The 21,280-nt window shown below is 40.6% G+C and overlaps 1 protein-coding gene across 1 annotated transcript in view; it reads left to right on the top strand.

Moving 5' to 3' along the window:
* GALNS (galactosamine (N-acetyl)-6-sulfatase) overlaps positions 1–21,280 on the top strand; it is a 48,985-nt gene that overhangs the window by 818 nt on the left and 26,887 nt on the right. Inside the window, exons 2-11 of the mRNA XM_085317761.1 lie at positions 986–1,007; positions 3,583–3,706; positions 4,766–4,840; positions 5,935–6,037; positions 8,803–8,946; positions 11,219–11,285; positions 11,404–11,531; positions 12,348–12,487; positions 13,733–13,836; positions 20,122–20,258. Of these exons, the coding sequence (XP_085173887.1) occupies positions 986–1,007; positions 3,583–3,706; positions 4,766–4,840; positions 5,935–6,037; positions 8,803–8,946; positions 11,219–11,285; positions 11,404–11,531; positions 12,348–12,487; positions 13,733–13,836; positions 20,122–20,258 (1,044 nt within the window). The remainder of the gene's footprint in view (positions 1–985; positions 1,008–3,582; positions 3,707–4,765; positions 4,841–5,934; positions 6,038–8,802; positions 8,947–11,218; positions 11,286–11,403; positions 11,532–12,347; positions 12,488–13,732; positions 13,837–20,121; positions 20,259–21,280) is intronic.

The following is a 21,280-nucleotide window of genomic DNA, read 5'->3' as shown; positions in this document are numbered from 1 at the left end:
GACAGTGGTCAGAGAGGTGCTTTTCTGTGGAGGAGGGGACACTTGCCCCCAAGGAGTGTCCTCAGGGGTGTCTCCATCGGGGAGGGGACGCTTGCCATCAGGGAGGATGCCTTGGGGGCACAGGGGATGCTTGTCAGCAGGCAGGATCCGTCGTGGGGGGCTGTGGACATTGCCACTGGGCGAGCACCACTGGGGGGGGGGGACAGGGGCCACTTGTCACCAGAAGGATGTCCCCTTGGGGGAGGACAGTTGTCACAGAGGAGTGTCCCTTTGGGTAGGGGACACTTGTCACCAGGCAGGGTCTTCTCGGGGGGCTGGGCATGCTGTCACTGTGGCAGGTCACTGGAAGATGTCCCCTTTGAGGGGGAGACGTTGTCACCAGGCATGGGCCCTTAGCGGGGAGAGGACATGTGGCAGGGACACTTCCCTTGGGAAAAGTCACCTTGTGGGCAGAGGGGATGATGGGGAGTGCTGGCAGGGTGGAGGATGAGGACGTTTGGGGTGGTGGCGGCCCCTCCCCAGCTGTCAGTGCGGGTCCTGTGGTTGCCCCKCGCCTCCCATGGCTGGGCTGGCACGAACGGTCTGTTGGTATCTGAGAAATGTGCTGGTGTGGCATGTGCAGCATCACAGAGACGCTGCGAGGCAGGGACCATCGCCCCTGAGCTCACAGGATCCTTGGTGCACGTGCTGGGCCAAAGCCTGTACTGGTGCTAAAGCAGAAGTTTTCAAGTAGGAGTTTCATCAGACTGGCTGGCTCTCCGTGAGCCTTCTGCAAATTACTCTTTCTGGGCATTCCCCTAAGCCCACATCAAGGGCCACTGGCAGGCCTGTCAAGACTTGTTCGGAGTGTGTCTTGCACATTTATTTGCCTCCTTGTGCTCCGCACAGCACTGTCCTGTTCACTCTTGCTGATTGGTGCTCTCCCTGGTGTGTATGATCCCTTCTAGGCGGCACCGTTTCTGGGTTTACATATGATCCCTTCTAGGCGGCCTGTTTTCTGGATTCACGTATGATCCCTTCCAGGCGGCATGGCCTCCAGATTCAGCAGCGTGCTACAGGGATGTTTTAATAAGCTTGTGCTCTTTCAGACATACTCTGAAAACCGATGTGCTCAGTTGCTTTCTTGTCTCAAGTCCTTTCCAGAATTTATGTAAAAAATGGTGAATCGAAAAGGAAGACCCAGGCCCAGCGTATTCTATTTCCTGCCCCTCCTGTAGTGGAGAGCTGCCCTCAGTGACATACACTAGAGGCATTACAGTATTAATGCAAAACTCTCTGTGGATGTCCTGTTAAATAAATAAATTTAAAAAAGACTTTCCAGATCTGTAAAGTCAAGCCTATGCATAAGTCTTTTGGAGTCAGTACTTAAAACAACTACATTCCTTATCTAGGTGTCTAATCATCTTATCTACTGGTCCATTCATAATGATTGAGCAATTAGTTCCACTGTCCTTGGCAAAGGATTCCACTCACTAACTAGTAACAGTGTTGGGAAGAGGGGTATTTTGTTTTTTCAAACCTTAATAAAGTCACTCTAAACTTAAGACTTGTTTTTGTWGCTTACAAAAATAATTGCGGCAGTATCTTCTAATACCAGCAATGGATGTAGTTGCAACAGCACTCAGTATGGTGCAGCTACAAGTATAGACAAAGAAACTCCAACACACTTCAGAAAATGCACTTAGAAACTCAGATTTGCTACCTTAAAAGTAAACTAAAAGTGAATTAACTCCATTAATTTTTGCTTTCTGAACTGAGAAAAATGCATTGGAGAGCAAAAATAATCACAGATTTCTTTCCAACTGAAAACCTGTTCACTTTTCCACTCTCCAGTGGTATTARCCACAGAAGTAAGGAAATGTATGTGTTTCCAACGCAACCTTTAAGCTGGTAGCATCTTACTGCTTTGCTTCACTTCTAATTTTTTTCTGTCTTTTAGATATGTTTGTAATAGCAATGCACTGTGTGCCATTTTAAGCTGCCTGAAAAAATGATGAGGGTGGGTGTATGACTAGAAGGGTGTGCAAGCTCTTATCGCCTGTTTGGCTCCCTTCTGACAATTCAACATGACTATCTCGCTGTTGTTTTCATAGTGTTTCCACACTCTTGTACAAGATAATTACCTTGTAAGCCGGGTTTTTCTGGTCAGTTGAGCCTCCAGCAGTCTATCTGAATTTCCCATTCAMGAATATTCCCCCCCAAGCCAGCATGTGTAATTTTCAAGATGAAAGCTCCTTGGGACAACGATTAGCCCATTCTAGAAGCGTTAGTACAGCGTAAGACATGATGAGGCACAGATCCCGACTGGAGCCTCTGTGAACTATTTATTTATTTATATACTATTCATTAAAAATACATTTTCATGGTCTTTTTTCCTTTGATCCTTTTGTAACTTCTGTGACTCTTTCACTGTGTGTGAATTAGAACAACACAGTATCCTTTCTTTCTTCCTTGATGATAAAGATATAGAAGAACTGAGAACTCAGAGGTGACCCTGTTGAAGCCTTTTTAATTCTGCATCCTAGTGGTATGTGATACCATTTAATTGCTTCTTCACTCAGTCTTCAACAACCAGCTCTGCAGCTCTCCAACAATTTTCTTTTCCAAACTGCACCACTACAATGTTAATGTTAGACTCTCAAATGGGACCAGACAGATGGTTTTCTAAAGCTCTAGGTACATTATGCCCTCCATATCAGTTGCTCACCTGATACACATCTGTATTAAAGAAAGCTATTGCCTTTTTAAAAGCACAATATAATCTCTAGCAACCATGGTGCCTAATTGCTCATTAAGTTGTTCTCTTCTAGATCCTTCTGTTTTAAGTCACTTAGTTTTATTTGTATTATTACCAGTAATAGTTTTCAGCAGTGAATTTAGACATGATGGCAATTTTCTGGTTCTCCTGGTCAGGGGCTGTGTGACCTCACTCAATTAGGGGRAGACACAGGGTGAAATTCTTGTCTTGCAAATAAGCAGTGACGCATAATGCCTCTGGCAGGTTTTTCTCCAGAGCTTGCTTTTAAAATACRTACTTTCTCTTTTCCTGCAGCACTACATTTGAATTTAGACCTTTTCCTTGCATTACTAATTATGTATGTGTAGATGGATGGATAGATGCAGATGACTGAGAGAGGGACTGGGGGTCAGTGGTCCAACACAAAGGCAGATGTAGCCAGGGACTGAGTGGTTTGTACAGTACTGAGCATATTGTGTGTAACTTCCTCTGTTGCCCTGGTACACATGCACTGGTTGGTCTTCAAACACTGCAGTAGGAGTGAAGATGTTAGGGTTTTTATCTAGTGCTGCTATAAATGATTCTGTGTCCGTTATCAAGTCATATAATCTCGTGTGTGCCTCAGTTTCCCATCTGCCAGTGAATAATCAAATAGTTCTCTGCCTCACAATGTTTGGGAAGATAATCTTTATCACATTTGTAAAGTACTCCCTGAGAAGAGAGATGAGCGCTATAAAGATTTAGAAATGAAGGGATAAAATAAAAATGTTATGTGGGCCCAGAAGCATTGTCATTTGTTGAAAGGTAAAAGTACTTTTACATCTTTCGGTGTGCTCTTTTTGCAGATGGGTTGGGGTGATTTGGGAGCTTTTGGAGAGCCTTCTAAGGAAACTCCTAACTTAGACCAGATGGCTTCAGAAGGGATGCTTTTCCTGGATTTTTATACTGCTAACCCCCTCTGCTCTCCATGTAAGTAAACTTGAGTTTTAAACTAGCATATAAGTATGCCACCTTCTGAGAAGATTGGGATGTTTGCCAGCATCTGACATGAACTAGCAACCAAACCAGTGATTACCCTCAGGGCAGAGTTTGCATTTGATGCTTTGATCTTCTATTTTGCTTCCTTTTATTTATTTTTTGAGAGGAAAGCCTACAATCTTTAGTTCATACAAAGCAGTGTTTTAGTCATCAAATCAGTCCAACTGAAGGATCTTTTTTTAAAATATTCCATTTTAGTATTCTAGCCTCAGTCACTGTTTTTTTTCTTCTTTATTATTTTGGGGTTAACAGACAAAACAGTATCTAAATTGTTGTTGAAGAAAAATACATAATTTATCTGATTCTGCTGGCTTTGGTGAGACTTTCATGCAAGCAACAACAGCAGGTTTTGTCCTACCGTTGACCCTGGTGGCTTGCAAGATTCTTGGGGAAGGGACAACAGACAAAAGAAGCACCTGAGTCTGGGAGATGCAGATTATTTTGTATCCGTACTGCTGTTTTCGTTTTGTTTTGTTTTTAACTTGATTAGCAACCGAGTACCAAAACAAGAWTAAGAAACAAAGACTTTCTATTTGGTCTTTGATTTAGGAAAAAATTTGTCAATGTGCTAGTGACTGTCCTTCAGGACATCATCAGAGAGAGACAGGTTCTTTTTGTTCACTCTTASATGACTTTTGTTCTGGCATGCTAGCCTTAGCCCGCAGTCTGAGTTATGATTTCCTCTTAAATGTATATGCTAGGTATTCCATTTATYATTACTGATACAGAATGGCTGCTTCGCTTCCTATTGGAAGGAGTTACTTTTCAGTAGTGGGTAAACTAATTTAATAGAAGTGCTAAATTCCAGTCAGATTTGACTGTGATGGTGTCATATCAGAACCTGATTATCTCTGTGGCTCACTTGGGAAGGGAGTTGTACCTGTTCCCGTGTGAGTGATCAGTCATTCAGTGCACTGTCCTCAGCCTTAATGCTGTAATATTAAGCAGAGAGTGCTTGTAAAATAAAATGATCTTTGTTGTTATTTGCAGCAAGGGCAGCACTGTTGACGGGCCGTCTCCCAATCAGGAATGGCTTTTACACCACAAATGCACATGCCAGAAACGGTATGAGCCTTATTACAGATTTGCCTTCTCTCATTGTTACTTGGTGTTTTATAGGAAGTTTTGCTTTGAACAAAGACTTGGCTCAGTGATTTTCCTTTATGGATCCTCCAGAGTGGCACAGGAAGATTACCCTGATAATGGCTGGTAATAAGTGTGAAATGTATTGCTTCCCCCTCATTAAGCTAAAGGCAGAAAACTTCCTCAAATGAAGAGACAAATAGGGATGGTTAATCTGTTTGGTCTGTTGGCTGAGGTATGGTTCCTCTGGGTAGGCTAGTTGATATTTGGTGAAAGTAAGTCACATGGGGTATACCGTTAACATCCTAGGTTAACTACAAACTGCTTAGAGAGGAAATTGGCTCATGAATAAACTTCTAGGTTAGCCAGGGCGGTTGTGTAGTACCATTGTGTCCATGGTGCTTCCAAGGAAGAGTATCAACTCATGATGTCCCTGTGTTCATTTTAGTTACTGTGACTGGTTCCAAAATGACAGGCACCATGTGAGACCATACATGCTTGGGCAAGAATCAGCAGCTACATATTGATTCACACCATGTGAATCAGTAATGCATGCTTGGCTATCTCCTTGCTAACCAAAGYCACATCTTAGATTTTCAAGGGCCAAAGAATTGCTGACAGTGTGTGAGTGGTACCATTTCTTTCAGCTCCTGCAGCCTAGTCATGTTTATTAATCATTTGATTTAGGAAAACGCCTTTGTTTTAGAAAATACCGAGTAAATTTGCAGGMGTAAAAGTGAAACAACTCCAGTGCACTCCTGAAGTATTTGTTTTCTTTATGACCTCCCTTTCAAGGGCTTCACCTTAATGCTGTGCCCGAAGCCTGTTTTGTTTGTTGGCCATGGTATGGAAGTGGGTGGAGATCTCTCTTCGCTTCAGACATGTATTTGCTGAATCAACTTGTTTTCTTCATCTCTTAGTCTCAGATAATTAGATTCCTAAAGAGTGATATTGCTGGAACATCAAACTAATTGCTATTTCTGTTCTGCTTAAATAATCCTTCTAATCATGGGTAGCCATTAGCTGTTTGCCCTAACATTTGTAAGAGTCAGAAAGAATGTTTTGRTTTTCCACAGCATACACGCCACAAGATATAGTAGGAGGAATCCCAGATTCTGAACTACTGCTTCCAGAGTTGCTGAAGAAAGCAGGATACATCAATAAGATCATTGGCAAATGGTAAACTCATTTTAAGATCTTTTGCTTTAAGATTCAGTTTTCAAGTACATATATTGTGAAGGAGGAGGACAACTGGAGCTGGGAGGAAAAAATGTGCTGAAGCTCAGATGTCTATCTTTCTTTCAAAATCTGTGGTAGATCTCCTCCCCTGTTGTGATTAATTTCAGAACTGAGTGCTATCATTATAAATACATACTATAATTCATATATATACAAACACTTCAGCTCTTTGGGCTTTCATCCATGTACCACACTACATAATTTAATCCCCCCCCCCAAAAAAATGCTAAGGTGTTCTGCTAGAACTTGCCTTCAGCACCTACATGCTTTTTATCTTTGGCCTCTGCTATATATTGTTCTTTTGTTGATAGAGTAGACTAAATTGTGCAAGATTCTTAGGACAGAGGCGTCTTCCTGTGAAACGGAGATGCAGATGCATGAAGACAGTTGGATTAATGTCCRAGCTATATTGATAACCATTCACCTAGCATAGAAGGTCAAAGTGAATAGACATAGACTTGACCAGAATATACTCTTTGGAATTTTCTGCTTTGGCTTTATTGACTTCCATGGGAGTACAGTAAACCTTTCAGAAGTTGTTCTGTATCTTCTGCAAACAACAATGTTCAGCAATGCCTGTGAAGGCAGGAAGGGGAAAACCTGAAAGGTACTTGTGCCAAACAACTACAGTTGGCGGAATTACCGGTGTAATACTTGAAACTGGTGTATTTATAACATTCAAATTTCAAATGAGCTTGTGGGCTGTAATGGAATCTCATTAGGTTTGGAGATATCTGAACAGTTAATTCACAGTTTGGGATAGTGCTGTAATAAATAAATACATAAATAACAGCTTCAGAACTGCAGACAAGTACTGCTTGGTTAACAGAGTAATTRTTAATAAAAAGACTTTTGACAGGAGTGGTACCAAGGGGGATACTCTTTAGGAAGGTAATGAAATACATTTTATTTAACRGTTTCATTAACAGTTAGAGAAAAATGTGATTGCATTGAGGTTGAATTCAACAGTGCTGCTGAAATTGGAAAAGAAGCAAACTAACCTAAGACAGTGAATTATTTATTACCACAAATCCAAATAGCATAGTGGCCATGAAGAATCAGATCAGTGGGCTGAATGCAATAAGTTGCAGTTCAGTGCTAATAAATGTAAATTCATACACCCAGGGAAAAGAAATAAACAACGCAAATACAGATTGGTTCCAGACAGTTATTTGGAAAATGGCAGCTCTGGAAGGACCTGCATCTGTTAGCAAGAAGTAGACTAAATATAATGTACAATGTGCTATCATTGGGCACTCAGAAGTTGTACTGGACAGGACCGGGGAACAATACTGCATAGCAGTAGTCTCTGGCATTTGTGGACATCACCTACTTCCTAGAAAGGTATAAGAAAATGCAGAGTGCAGTAGTTAAATTGGAGTCTCATCCTACTCCCTCTTAGAATTTTAAAAGATTTTTTTTTAAGCTTTACAGCATAAGATTTTGTATCCTTTTAGTGACCTTTTTCAAAGACTTTTCATGGTGTCCTATGACAGTGAGCTCTGCAGTTTATGTTGTGCAAGACAGGTATTTTCTATGACAATTCGAGAATTTGCTGCGTTTCATTAAATACTCCTCTACTTTTACATTGCAAGAGAGAGTGAACAATCTACCTTCTGCATTTCAGTAATTATTTCATAGCTTATTCATGTCTCTTCTCTTCCTTTTCAAGTTCTCTTAGTGCTTTTTTAGACCAAAATAAATTTTTGTGTCCCCTATTATTGTGGAAACAGCTAGGCATAGCTTTGTATTGCACATGAATGTATACAAATGAAGAAAGAGGAGAGTCCTGCATAAGACATGCAATTTTAGTTACATTGCAAGATGTGATCATAGCTGGAATGATGGTTATTTTCTGTTATAACTCATTTTGGAAAAGCTCAAAATGACATCATGGATCRTTTTTGTTCAGGTAATGCATTTTATGTTCCTTATGTTCAGAAAGTGTGCAGAGGGTGATGGCACAAAATGGACAGATTGCAGATGTAGGCTTGTGAATCAAACCTAGAATGATGAATAGACATTTAGCTACAGAGATCTCCTGTAGAGACAGGGAGAGGATGRACATTCTTTGCCTTCAAGATAGTATAAATGAAGGAAGTGGAGAGTTTGCAGGCCAGAAGTTGTAGATTAGAAAGGAGCTTCATCCTGAAGTTAAAGATGGAAAATCTTTTAAGCTGTATACTGGAATGGAGCTTTCATCAGGAGYAGCTAAACATATTTTATGTTCACATGTACATGTGAAGAACTCATTCTCATTTACATTCAGGTCCCCTTGTACCATTTTGGCAGCATGAAAACTCCATAAAACAAATGCAAATTCAGTATGTTTTTACAGCTTAGGATAAAAGTGACTTGTCATTGATCAGAATCCTTAAGGGGAATGTTATATGCCTCTCTGCAATAGCTTTGGGCAGTGTAGTCCATCAGTACAGATCACTGAGACAGCATGAGAGAAGRCACAACAAAGACAGGGTGGTAGGCTAAAAAGGATATATACGTAAGCTGTGAAGTGAGTCTGCATGGATCCATTTACAACAAGTATAAGAAAGCTCAAGACATTGGTCTGCAGCTGTTTATTTGATTAAAATACTTGAAGGTTTTTTTCCTAGGCAAAGATTTGTTTCTTGCATGCTGTTCTCATGAAATTGTTATTTCCTTCTATGCAGTAGAAGCTGAACTTTTTCTGTGTCTTTTGCTCCTAGGCATCTGGGTCACAGGCCCCAATTCCACCCCCTGAAGCATGGGTTTGATGAATGGTTTGGATCCCCTAACTGCCATTTTGGACCTTATGATAACAGAGCACTCCCAAATATCCCTGTGTATAGGGACTGGGAGATGATTGGCAGGTAATTCAGCCACTTGCCTGCCAATTGCTTTCAAAAACATTACCTAGTTGCTGGCACTCTATTTTCTGTGCTTTTGCTGCTCACATTAGTATGCTGGGAGACAAGTGCTACCATAACAAACCATTTCAGTGAAAAAGACTTGGTGAAAACAGAAGCTGCTTCTGAATCAGACTTGCAGGCTTAGCTGGGTGAGTGGTCATCTTCGGTGACTTCAGCCTGTCCAGCCYGACTTTTATAGCATGTCGGGCATGAGGAATATCCTGCCTTCSGTACGATCTGAAATACGCGTTACAGAATGCCTGTACTTCCTCAGTTCTGCTGCGTGCAGTCAACCGATACAGAAAAGATACTTAAAGAACCTGAAACACACAAACAGCCCTTCTGACCCTGGGTCAGGTCCAAGGCTGATTTAATCCATTATGCTCCACAATGACAATCTGTTGTGGATGCTTATGGAAGGGGCATAAGAAATGGACATGTGGAATGGTCCTTCCTTTAATATACTTGTCCACCTTCCTAAACTGAAGGTTGTGTCCAGGTCTTTCTGTTTTAATAGCCATTGACTTGTCCTCTGTGAATTAGTCTTATGTCTTTTCTAAACCCATCTGTTTTTTTCCTGCTCTCCACAACATCATGTGTCAGTTAGTTCACTTCTTTCTTTGTCCTCACACYTCTGAACAGGAGTTTCTCTCTAGTCCAGGGATGGCCAATATCCAGCCTTAAAAGCCTAGGTGGCAATTTTTTGTTGGAGCTAAGACAGAGTGAAGGGAAGGCCTTGTAGGAAAATGGACAAGGCAGAAGGAGACAAGAAGGTACAGATTAACCATCAAAAGGTATGTGAATTTAACAGCTAGGAGAGGAGGCAAGGATAATCTTAATTGGGTGAAGAAGAGGYTTTGAAGGCAGTGCTAGCAGCAAAGAGTATTGGAGCAGTGTTGCCTGGGCAGTGCCCGCTGCTTCTGAGTTGTGATTATGGCTCTGACTTTTTCTGTCAAAGCTGAGATAATACAGACCTACCTTTACAATATTGATCTTGTTTTTTAAAGCCTCTCAGAGTTTTGGCATGTTAGATGATTGCTAAACTTTATTCTATACTCATAAACACCTTTTTGCAGGAATTCTGTCTTCTCATCTCTAACTTATCATCTAAATTTAAAATCCAGCTGCTTTAGTACTGAACTATAGGGTAGCACCTCTGAATTTTTGACTACCTTGGTATGCAGTACAGTCTGAGAGGCTTCAAATCTCAGCACATCAGAGGGATTTAGGAGTGTCCAAGATGGTCTTAGGTGCTAGAGAACACTTCAGCACGGGATGATGTGCCAGACTTGGCTGTCAGCAGGCCAGCTAAATACGAAGCTAGGTGTTTAATCCTGACAATTAATAAAGGTCTGAGTGCCAAGACCAACCTGCAAGTTGCCCATGGACCATCGAGAGATCATGACTGCTGTAGACTACCTCTTGGAGAAGTTTGCTTACTCAGTGGTGCCTTAAAGACTTGCTGTGATGATTTCAGTCCACTACTGCTCTTGGAAGCTGGTCCCATTCCCTGCTGAAAGTCCTCTTTATTCCTTCTCTTCCTGTTTGTAATAACCTTTTGTCTGTTTGTGTAACACCATTCTAGGCTCCAAGTTTGCAGTCTGTACCATTGTTGCCCATTGAGTTTTGAGCCTGTTACCATCTTATTTCATTTTCTGTTACTCACCTGAGGACTTTCCYCCCCCTCCATTCTTTGCTTAACTGGTGTCTCAAAATACCTCAGCTTTTTTGAGCATTTTCAGAGCAGCCCAGGTTCTGATTCCAAGATTGCATTATCTCACAGAAATTGTTTGTGTACTTCTGAAAATTTTATTCACATATCAAACAATGTATTCAAGAAGTAGCATCATATGATTTTAACTATACTGCACCTATTCTAATAGCATGAGATTAAATCCAATGTTTAGACTGCTACATGTGTTGGTATCAGTATTCAGTCAGTTTTGCATACTTATCAGTTTCCAGTGAAAAACTGGTGACTCAGGTTTGTCCAAATCTTGTAGCCATCATTAATTCGGATCTACTCATTGTACTGCTTTCTCCTGTAAGAAAAAACAGGGTGACATTCTTTTTAATGTCTAAAGAGAATTGGCTGGTTACGTAAGTGATTGTACCCTTTGCTGAGTAGTAACAGTGACCTGTGTATGTAAGTAGTGGGGACAAAAAGCCTTTTGTGCTGTATATTCCTCAAGATTTACTTTTTTTTTTCCTGTCTGATTCATTTTATCTTAAGATACTATGAAGATTTCAAAATTGATCTGAAAACAGGTGAAGCCAACTTAACTCAGATCTACCTGCAGGTACTGTCTTTTTTAATACTGATTTTTTTAACGCACAGTGACTTTTTGCTCCTTTTCGTGGAGAGACTTAGATGGCAGAGGATGATTCTGTTAAATTCATTTTTATTGTTGTTTACAGGAAGCTCTCGATTTTATTAGCAGGCAGCAGGCCAGCCAACAGCCATTCTTTTTATACTGGGCAATTGATGCTACCCACGCTCCTGTTTATGCCTCCAAACATTTCCTGGGTACTAGTCAGAGAGGACTGTAAGTCTTTTTTATTATTATTTTTATTTTAATTAATACCTCATGCTGCAGAAACAGAAAAACAAAGCTATGTTTATTATATCCAGCTATGTGGATCGTTTCTCAAAAGTGTTTGTGCATGCTGAAATACATGACCATATATTAATTAGTGAGAGTCTTGCTTGGAGTGTTCTTTAATACTTTTGCTATAACCTGAAATGAAGATCGTATGACTAAAATGTGTTGGAAGAGTGGTGGAGTCTAAGCTCCTTTGCCAGTTGTGTGAGTAATGAAGTGCTGAACGTGGCATAGATGATTTTTGGAAGATTTTTGTATGATTAGTGCCTGTTTTAAAAGCATATAAATCAGAACAGCAAGCAGAAAAGCATACATGAAAAATGCAGCTTATAGGAGGCAAAGGGTAGCTGTGTAGATTTTGTAAGCCTTACTTCTGAGACYGAAGTTTCAAACTGACGTCTGTAAGCAAAATGATGTTATTAGCTTCAAGCCTGTGTTGAAGTGGSTTCACCTATATTTGACAATGTTTTAGTTATACTTATCTCAAWTGCTGGTCTCTGTCCAAGAGTGGCTCAGATCTGAACGAACTCTTGAGTCTTAATATCCAAGAGGAGCTGCTCTCTGAAGGTAAGAGACATGAGTTTTTGCAGTGACACTGGAAAACTTAATTACAATATCTGATGCATGAGAATTAATTTCTCTGCAGCACAGGTGAAAATTGTGTCTACTAAAAGCATCATGGCTTATTACAGTTCATTGTGCTGCRTGGGGCTCTTCCTCTTCTGCTGCCTTAATGTTTTGCATCTGCTTCTGTTTCAGGTATGGTGATGCTGTGCGAGAAATTGATGATAGCATTGGAAAAATCTTAAAACATCTTCAGAAGCTGGGTATTAGTGAGAACACTTTTGTGTTTTTCACCTCTGATAATGGTGCTGCTCTCATTTCAGCTCCTAAACAAGGTAAGTCTCAGATGAAAAACCTGGACTGTGGCGTTGAAGTCAAGGTGTCAGTCTCCATGTCTGAGGAGGGGGGAAAAAAAGAAAAAAAAAAGGAAAGAAAAAAGGGGGGAGAGGGAGAGAGAGAGAGAGAGAGAGAGAGAGAGAGAGAGAGAGACCGACCGACCTGGATCTGGGGTTTTCTCTTTTGTTCCTTCTGTGATTACAAAAAGCCTCAAAGTCCAAAGCATTCAATTTTAGAGTCAACTCACTGTTGGAAAAGGTATCCTTGGCTAAGTGGACCTTTGACCTAATCGAGTATGGCTGTTCATCTGCTTACATTTCCACTTTGTGCTCCACTGTCAATGGGTGAATATTTTTAATGTATTTAGGTCTAAGCATAGTAACTTAGCAGTGTTTTTTAGTCTATCTGCTAAATGTGTATTTGAGCTTTCTGAGTAATTAGGAAGGGTTCAAGAGTCCCTCTTTTGTTAGCTCTTGTGAAAAATATCAAGGAGAAAAAGTAATTGCATGACTTCACAGGTTTTCTTTTTCTTTCTTTCTTTTTTTTTTTTTAAGCGATTGTTTCTCTCAAATGGAGTCATTGCAAATTGATTTTGTAACCAACTCTCTTTTATTTGGAGGCAGACTGTCTAGTGGTTATTGGACCACAAATCCAGGAGTATCCTAAGTTCTCATTCCAGCTGAGCCTCTATGTTTGCCTTTGTGTGACCTGGAATCAGTTGTGGGACCTCCCTGTTTGTTTCTCAGTAAGCTCAGCTGTGAGTTTGAGTTTAAAACCCAGGATATTCCTGCAAAATCACTTGTTATCTCCAAGAGTAAGCGTTCAGGGAATGTATAGTTATTTTTCTTATTTGCAAATCTGTATTTAATACTGTTCTAGTATTTTAAAAGGATCGTAAAAAAAAAGCTATTTCTGTCTGAAAGTGTCAGATTTCCTTTAGTATATAAACAACAGTTAACATACCTAAAGAGAAAGAAAATGCCAGCAGTCTTTTGTGTGTTTTTTTTTGTTCTTTATTATGTTAATAATAAGTTGTGTTTAACAGTCAGTTTCTCCCTGTGTTGAAAAGGCACTCCTAAAATTTGATCATAAAGAGATATTTTAATAAAATAACTCTGGACATGTTATTTGAAGAAGGATTTGTGCAGAAATCAAAATTCATTAAAAATTTCCTAGTTGACAGTGTCTCTTTGAAATATTATATTGGCATGTCATAGGTTATGTGACTTCTCTTCTTTCTCTAGGTGGAAGCAATGGTCGTTTTCTGTGTGGAAAACAAACCACCTTTGAAGGTGGCATGAGAGAGCCAGCTATTGCTTGGTGGCCTGGACATATACCTGCAGGAGAAGTGAGTATATGCTTTTAACAGTTTCTTCTCAATCTTACACAGATGGAAGTGGAGGGAATGGTTGTTGTTGGATTCAGTGGGCTTTGGATCAGATTTCTAACATGTCCCACCTGTCAGTCCAGACACCTATGTAAATAAGGAGCTGAATGCTGCGCCTATAGAATGATGCCATTCCTGTTCATTATTTGCATCTAGAGTGTCTATGATCAACACTTTTGTGAACTCCAAGCAATCTGTTCTTTTTGTCTTCCTAGTCTATTTAAACTCTTTACTCCTTTGGCCCACTGTATTTTTAGTGGGTTACTTACTTAAAGCAATTGGAGCTRCAAAGACACATTGCTATTGTATATCCTGGTCTAAGATAGGAGCATGTTGCCCACACGCTGTATCCTGAAGCATCCAGTGATATGACCCTCACCATTCTCACTTTGGTGTTTGGTAACAGATCCACTCATGGAGTCTAGATACCAGAATATCGCACTTGCCTGCCTGTACACAAATTCATATATGATCACTTCAAAATAATCCTCAGATGGCAATTTTCGCCTCTGTTGACTCAGTTCTCATTGAAGAAAAATGCAACTAATTCTTCTACAGGCAGGGTTCACTGTAAATAATACATATTCCTTCCCCTTTGTGAGCATCTCTTACCCCTGAAGAAAGTGATACTTCATTAATTGGGCATTGTGCTTAAGACTACAAATTAATCATAAATAGAGCATTCCTTTTTCTAAGTTACATTCCTTTTTCTAAGTTACATTCCTTTTCAGTGGTTTAGTTGAGTCAGGATAATGATAATTTATTATTTACATTCAGGAGGATGCCGTCAGATAGCTTAGGTCTGCAACTGAGGGCGGCAAGGGTAGCTTAGTTCACAAAACCTACTAGGAATATATTTTTTTTTAATTGGAAATGAAAACAGTCTTTTTGTTTAAGTTTAAACATTTCCATAAAGCCTTTACAAGCCAACTACAACAGCCTTGGGCTAACATATGAGAACGTGAAACTGAAGCTGACTGTTTTGTTTTCCATGTCCAAACTGAATAATGTGCTAAAAGTAAACATGCATTATAAATAGGGACAAGTAAATACCAAATTTTAAAAATTCTTTCCATTGTAGTAACTCTAAGGATAATTAGGAACATAAGTAGAGAAATCTTTTTGCTTGCTTATTTTTTAGCTATAACTTGCTTGTGAGAATATAGCCACTCTCACAGATAGTCTTTTGCATGTAGTGTAGCAGATGATGAAGCTTCATGTGGTGAAAAACATTCTCAGTCTGATGTGATGCATGGCTTCCTGCTTTGGGCCACGGTTGAATTTCTGTGAAAGCCATTTCTGTGCAAAGTTAACATGTTTGCATATATGAGCGTGGTGCCCAGGTGCCTTACTGTCACAAGCACGTGCACAGAGACGCCTGCTCAGCAAGCTGAGGTATGTGCCTATGGTTTATCGGGCAAGTGTGCGGCTGAGGATCTCCTCTTGCATCACTGTTGATATCCTCAGCATTTAAGCATGTGCTTAACTTTAAATCTTTCCTATCCTGAGCTCCAGTTCATGATGCCCTCTGCTAAATGTCTGCAGAGGCAGGTGACATGACTCCCAGAGGTGTTATGCTCCCAGACATCCTCTTGGACTTCTCTTAAGTATCTTCAGAAGGTTGTTCTGAGCTCTGTCCCCAGGATGTGCTACTTTGCTCTGAATTGAACCCACATATGATGCTGCTGATAAGTAAATAYGTGATAGCTACTTATATGTCTTTTCTGCTTGTATTCTTGCCATCGAGGCTCCAGCATTGATACCCAGAGCAGCACTGACCGCAGGTGAGAGGTTTGGCATTGCTTTTGTGTAATGTAGCTCACGTTACGCTGCATATAGGGTGCCTGTAGTTATTGCTTCATAATTGCCTCTTTGGATGTAGTAGGTGAAGAGCCGTATGTTTTCTAATATGTTTTTGGCTTCTTTTCRTTATCTTATGAATTCTGTAGTTCAACAACGTCTTTATTGTGAGTTGAAATCAATCTAAGTCATGCTCAGTCCGACTAACTGTAAAATATGGAAAAACTGCTTCAAAGTCTCTTGTTGCTCTTTCTTTTCAAAAGAAATGAAGAAAACAAAAGCTTAGGAGTCTTAAACCAGGGTGGAAGCAAAGAGCTTCTCAGGAGTGCCAAACACAAAGCTGAAGGGCAAACTCCTACCTCCTGTGCTAGCGTGGTTCCCAGGAGTCTCTGTGAAGCTACAAGTCTGCCACCGAGCTCCAGCAGCGCCCTGTGGGAGACTGATGTAGACTTGCACATCGGCTGTCTCGTGAGCCAGACAGCTGCAGATGAAGGCAACTTTTATTTCCGTGTGATTCAGATGGAGGGGGAACTAGCTCTGTTCCCTAACATTTCACTTAAAATCAGATGGTTTAGCAAAGACCTTCTATTTAAACAGTTTGAACTAATCCTGACCTTCTGAGTGAAATGGGTCAGGGAGCAATTGAGAGCAGCTCAGCCGGGAGATCAGAGCAGGCAGTAAGCTCCAGTCATGGATGTTTTGAAGAGGAGGTTGARGGCTAGTGACCATTTCAGCTGGCACAACTGCAGCCAGAAAATCAGGACTTGTATCTATGGCCTCAGCCTTCTGGTCAGGGAAATTTAGACATTGGCTGGAAGATTCATCCCCATCCTGCTGATGGGGTCTGGCAGTTTATTAATAATCTCATTTATATATAGGTTTTTGCTTTTATTGATATACAGGCTTTTACTTTTATTAAAGAGTGCATATGTGTTTTAAAAAAGGAACACCTTTTTATTTAAACAAAAGAAACTAGGTGACAGGATTGTGAACACTGTTGACGGGGATACTGATAGAGGTTAGGTTAATTGGTACAATCAGTGAATTTACAGTTTAGTTTGGGAGGGGGTTGCCTCGGGAGTCTATGTTGCTGTTGGCATCAACATTCAGTTAATTCTGGTCCCTCGTCAGGCGTGTTTATTCACACACAAACAGCCTTTCTGCAGTTTCCTCCTCGGCTATGTTTTCCAGGTGAATTCATAACAAATCAGCATTTCAACATTCCCCACATCACATCTGCCTTCTGGAAGGATCCAGCTGGAAAAAAAGAATCATATTCTGCTCGTATTTGAATCCTTCCCCTCTTCTCTTCCCTCACCCTCCTCCCCTTCCTCTCTCGTGCCTGCTTCCTGAAGGAGAAAAGAACATATCAACCCAAAGACAGCACTGCAACCTTTTCTTCACTATCTCCCATGGGGCGCAAATTGAAATTGAATTAGACAGGGATATCAGGTCTGCTTGCTGTGATAACTGTAAAAGGATTTTATTTAAAAACACCCTGACATTTGTTCACCCAGTTTCAAATATTTAGCTTTCCTCCTTTCCATTCCTGGCGGGGGCGACTTTATTAATTGTCGCCTTTGATTCAGAGTTAAAGCTTGAAAGCACTGATAACAGCAGTGGTGACTATTTCTTCCAGCAACGTGGCCCACAGCAAAAGGATTTCATTTTCTTAAAGACGTTATGTATATACTGAGAGTTTATTAAAAAGAAGGGAGGGGAAGGAGGGGGAGAAAAATCCGTTCTTACGTGCGTAATACCAGCTGTTTCTCGCTGATAYGAGCAATATCTGATCTCACTCTTTTTTATATATTATTTATTTTCTCTGGGCTGTTGCCCTCTGGATTTTTCTTTTTCTTTTTCTTAAAAAAAATGGGAAAGGCAACTAGAATGAAAGAGCACTGTTGACAGGAGAAAATGGTAATTTTTTTTTATTTTTCTCTGAAAATACTTCAAAGTTTTATATAAATATTAACCTTTTTTTTCTCCCCTTCTTCAATGTGGTGCTGCAGAGCACAGATAAATCCAAGTGGCTGTGGCATGGGCATTTAATTTCCTTAAGAAGTTTTCTCTGCTTCATGGAAAAATTTTGTCTGAGACCAGAAGTGTAATTGGATGATTAAAGAGAGTCATCTACATCTGGTTATGGTTAATAAGGGCCAGTGCAAGAAGACCATGGTGGCCCCATAGGATTGTCAAAACGCGATGTATAAATTAGGTGATATTAGAGGCACGAGTCTCAGGTCAGTGATTGCCACTTTGCTGCCTGTTATCAAAAGATTGAGGCGAGGGAATGGATTGACAACAAGAAAAGTGACTTTTGGATTCGCCTTATAAACTGTAAGAGGCCTAATTACAAAAAGTCCCAGACACCAGTCTGCCTGCCTGCTCCTGATGTAGCAGGAGTCAGGGAGCAGGCGTGTGCCAGATCTGCTTTTTATTAAACTCTGAGCTCTGCATATGGTGTTTTGCTGACCCCACAGTGCTCTTCAGGCATGTTCAGGGTAAATTARCCAGCAGGCGAGCCTGCGAGGGGCTGAGCATCTTTGCCGAGATGCTGAGCACTTGTAATCCCCCTTGTCTTCAGGGGGAGTGAGGCATTCCCTGCACCAGTGGTTCACGAAGCTGTCCAGGTCTGTAAGGAGTGAAGTGATGGCTTGTTTATGGCTTATTTGAACGAGTGTACATTTTTTTTTTTTAATTCTGAGGCCTTTCCAACTGCATGCCAAGAGCAGAGAAGAGCCTGTGTAAGGGCTCCTCTGAGCCCATCCGGAGAGCATACAGCACTGCCCGCCGCAGCGCGTGCTGTTGCGGATTTGGCCAGCTACTGTTCTCCCTGGTGGTCAGTGTTTGTCAGGCCGCAAAGAGATGCACCTGGGTGCAGCTCCAGGATGTAGCGCAGCATGCCTCTTGGAGGGTGGGCTTGCCAGACCTGTTGATCTTGGTCAGCAGATCCAACTGGTTTCCTGAGCAAGAGTTTCCATGGTTAGACTTCCTCTTTTGCTTGGAGCTTTGCACTTTGATTTCTTCATGAGTTGTGGAAGCATTCTTACATCCTACTTTTAATATTACATGTTCCTGCCAACACCTTCTGATGAATGACAGATATTAAAAATTGAAATTGCTATAATCAAATGATGTGCTATTTTAATGTTAAACTTGTAATCAGTTTCCTGCATGTTGCTTCTTCCAGTTTTTTTACTTACTAATTCTTCCTTTAAATGTTCACTTTTTCCAGCCTAGCCTCTTAATGAAAAGACTTGGTATCCCAGCAAAAAGGTGCATTTTCCCCTTTAATTTTTCTGCACAGCAAGCAAACCAACATGTTGCAAATACTCGTTTATCATGTTATCATTTGTAATCGTATTTAAGTAATTAGTATCAGCTCACAAGCTGGGGCTCTGTGACTAGCAAGAAGATTCAAAGATAAAAAAGTCTTTGATAGTCCCAGCATCATAATGTTCACACTGACATTAGCAAGTCTGCTGGCAGAATTTGGATTTCAGTCAAAATGTGTTTCTGTACTTTACAGATGTGCTTTTGTATCAGATGGCTTCTTTCTCATAACAAGTGGTATGGCTGAAAAGGCTCTTTTCATGTCACATCTTGTGCTGGTGCATCTTAGTGCAAAACATGCTTGCTCTTGCTCTTGATTTGAAGATATCTCCTTCAATTTAGTGTGTCATTGGCTAATTAAACATTCTGCAGCAGATAACAGTAGCACACTGCAAAGATGATGGGAGCAAAAACTCAGTCAGAACAGATTTTTTAGGTTTTTAAATATAAATAATTAAGACCAGAGAGATAACCATGGCTTCCAATTAAAGTAAAAGAACTTGCAGATCTTCTTTGGAGCCAAAGCCAGATGTTTTTCTCCCTTATTAAAACATATACCAAAAATACAACAACTTTACAGTTCTTGAATTGTTGGAAATGGTTTGCTGATGAAGTCATCAGGCTCTTTTTGTTGTTATCCCTCTATTCCTGTGCTTTCTGAGAATTCTCTCAGGATATTCTGGTCTCCAGAGATGACCTGGTGAGGACTTTTTGCTTGTTTTAAGTGCTGATTTTTCAAACCACAAATGACTCGGAATTTGCAAAAGGAAATTGAACTCTGGAAGAAAAAGATGCTCCTATGAATGCATACATAAAAAAAAAAAAAAAAGTGAGAAGAAAGAAAGAAAAATGAACAAAATGTAAATGCTCCCTAGAAAACAGTATGGAAATGGAAGAAATTTGGGTCTAGATTTCTTTTTTCTTTTTTCCCCCCTTTTTCTTTAGGAGGTTTGCTGATGATGCTGCCCCTTAAAGGGAGATTTTTCTTAAAGATGCTTAGCAGAGAAGGAGATCAGGAAAACAGTGCTTCTGCATTGGTGGATACCAGCTTCTTCCACTTTAGCTTTAACTGAAAGCTTTTTTGCAAGTGCTTTTCTGTTGATTTTTCAGGTAAGTCATCAGTTGGGCAATGTGATGGATCTCTTCACCACCAGCCTCTCCCTGGCAGGACTGCAGCCTCCAAGTGACAGACAGATTGACGGCATTGACCTTTTACCTGCCATCTTGCAGGGACGGCTAATTGACAGGTTAGTTATGAACCGAGAGCTCTCATCCATGCCTCCAAGCTGAAGTGATCCCACACTTCGGTTAATTTCTTTAAATTAAATTTACACATATATTTTATAAATAGAAGTAATGTATTTTTGTTCCTGCTAGGTGAAATGGGGTAGCACCAGAGCTTTATGGTAGGTGATTATTCTCTGTTGGAGCTAGCTTAGGTGGGATTTCCTGATGCACAACATATTGCTGTATAGTAGATTTTGTGGAGAGATGCAAATGTCAGGGGGTTAGCAGGGATCCCTGGAGCAGCATATGGCAACAGGAGAGATAAAAGTATGTGAGCTGTAGCCTAGGTAGGAGAAAATACATTGTTTATTACTGGAGAAACATCTAAGAGTATGTTGGCTCTTTGCAGAAGAGTTGCAGTTTTTGCAGCCTCTGTGTGAGGGAGGTTGGAGTCAAAGGCTGGGCCACTGAGAGTGATCTGGAAGCTCACTTCTTCCGAAAGACCTTTTCCTGCAGATACTTTTATAAGGATAGATTTGCGTTAAAGTTCTGGAACCTTTATGGGCCTGGAGGAATGCTGTGAGCTGCTGGGTACAGGCACTAAAATCTGACAACAAGTATCTTTGGCRCTCTCATTTGAATGTTAGTAGATTGAGAGGTGTTTTAGTTGTGATTTTGATGAAGAATTTGGCAGCCTTGGAAATCAGAGTACGGAATACATTCTTTGTTGGTGAGATAGCATGGAAACATACACATGCAGAACAAACTTGAATTCTTTTCCATGCTGAACTTGAGCCTTTGTTCAGTAAAACTGCTTTTGTGTCCACTAAAACAAGAAGCGCATGAACGGTATTACCTGAGAGTCAGCCAGTGGCTGACATGAGGCATTGCAGGCTCCTCAAACAGGCTATTCCCATCTTTACTTCCTAAAGTTTGAATACATTTTTTTGCTATAAAAGAAAATTGCATTGCAGCCACCAACGTGTTGTAACAGTGCCATTTGTGCTACAGTAGCAGTCACTCCAGGGTACTCCTTTTTTCT

The sequence above is a fragment of the Rhea americana genome, unplaced genomic scaffold (genome assembly GCF_003343005.1).
Source record: "Rhea americana isolate MKP2758 unplaced genomic scaffold, rheAme1 scaffold_502, whole genome shotgun sequence".
Classification (NCBI taxonomy): domain Eukaryota; kingdom Metazoa; phylum Chordata; class Aves; order Rheiformes; family Rheidae; genus Rhea; species Rhea americana.
This window is presented reverse-complemented; position numbering and strand designations above follow the sequence as displayed.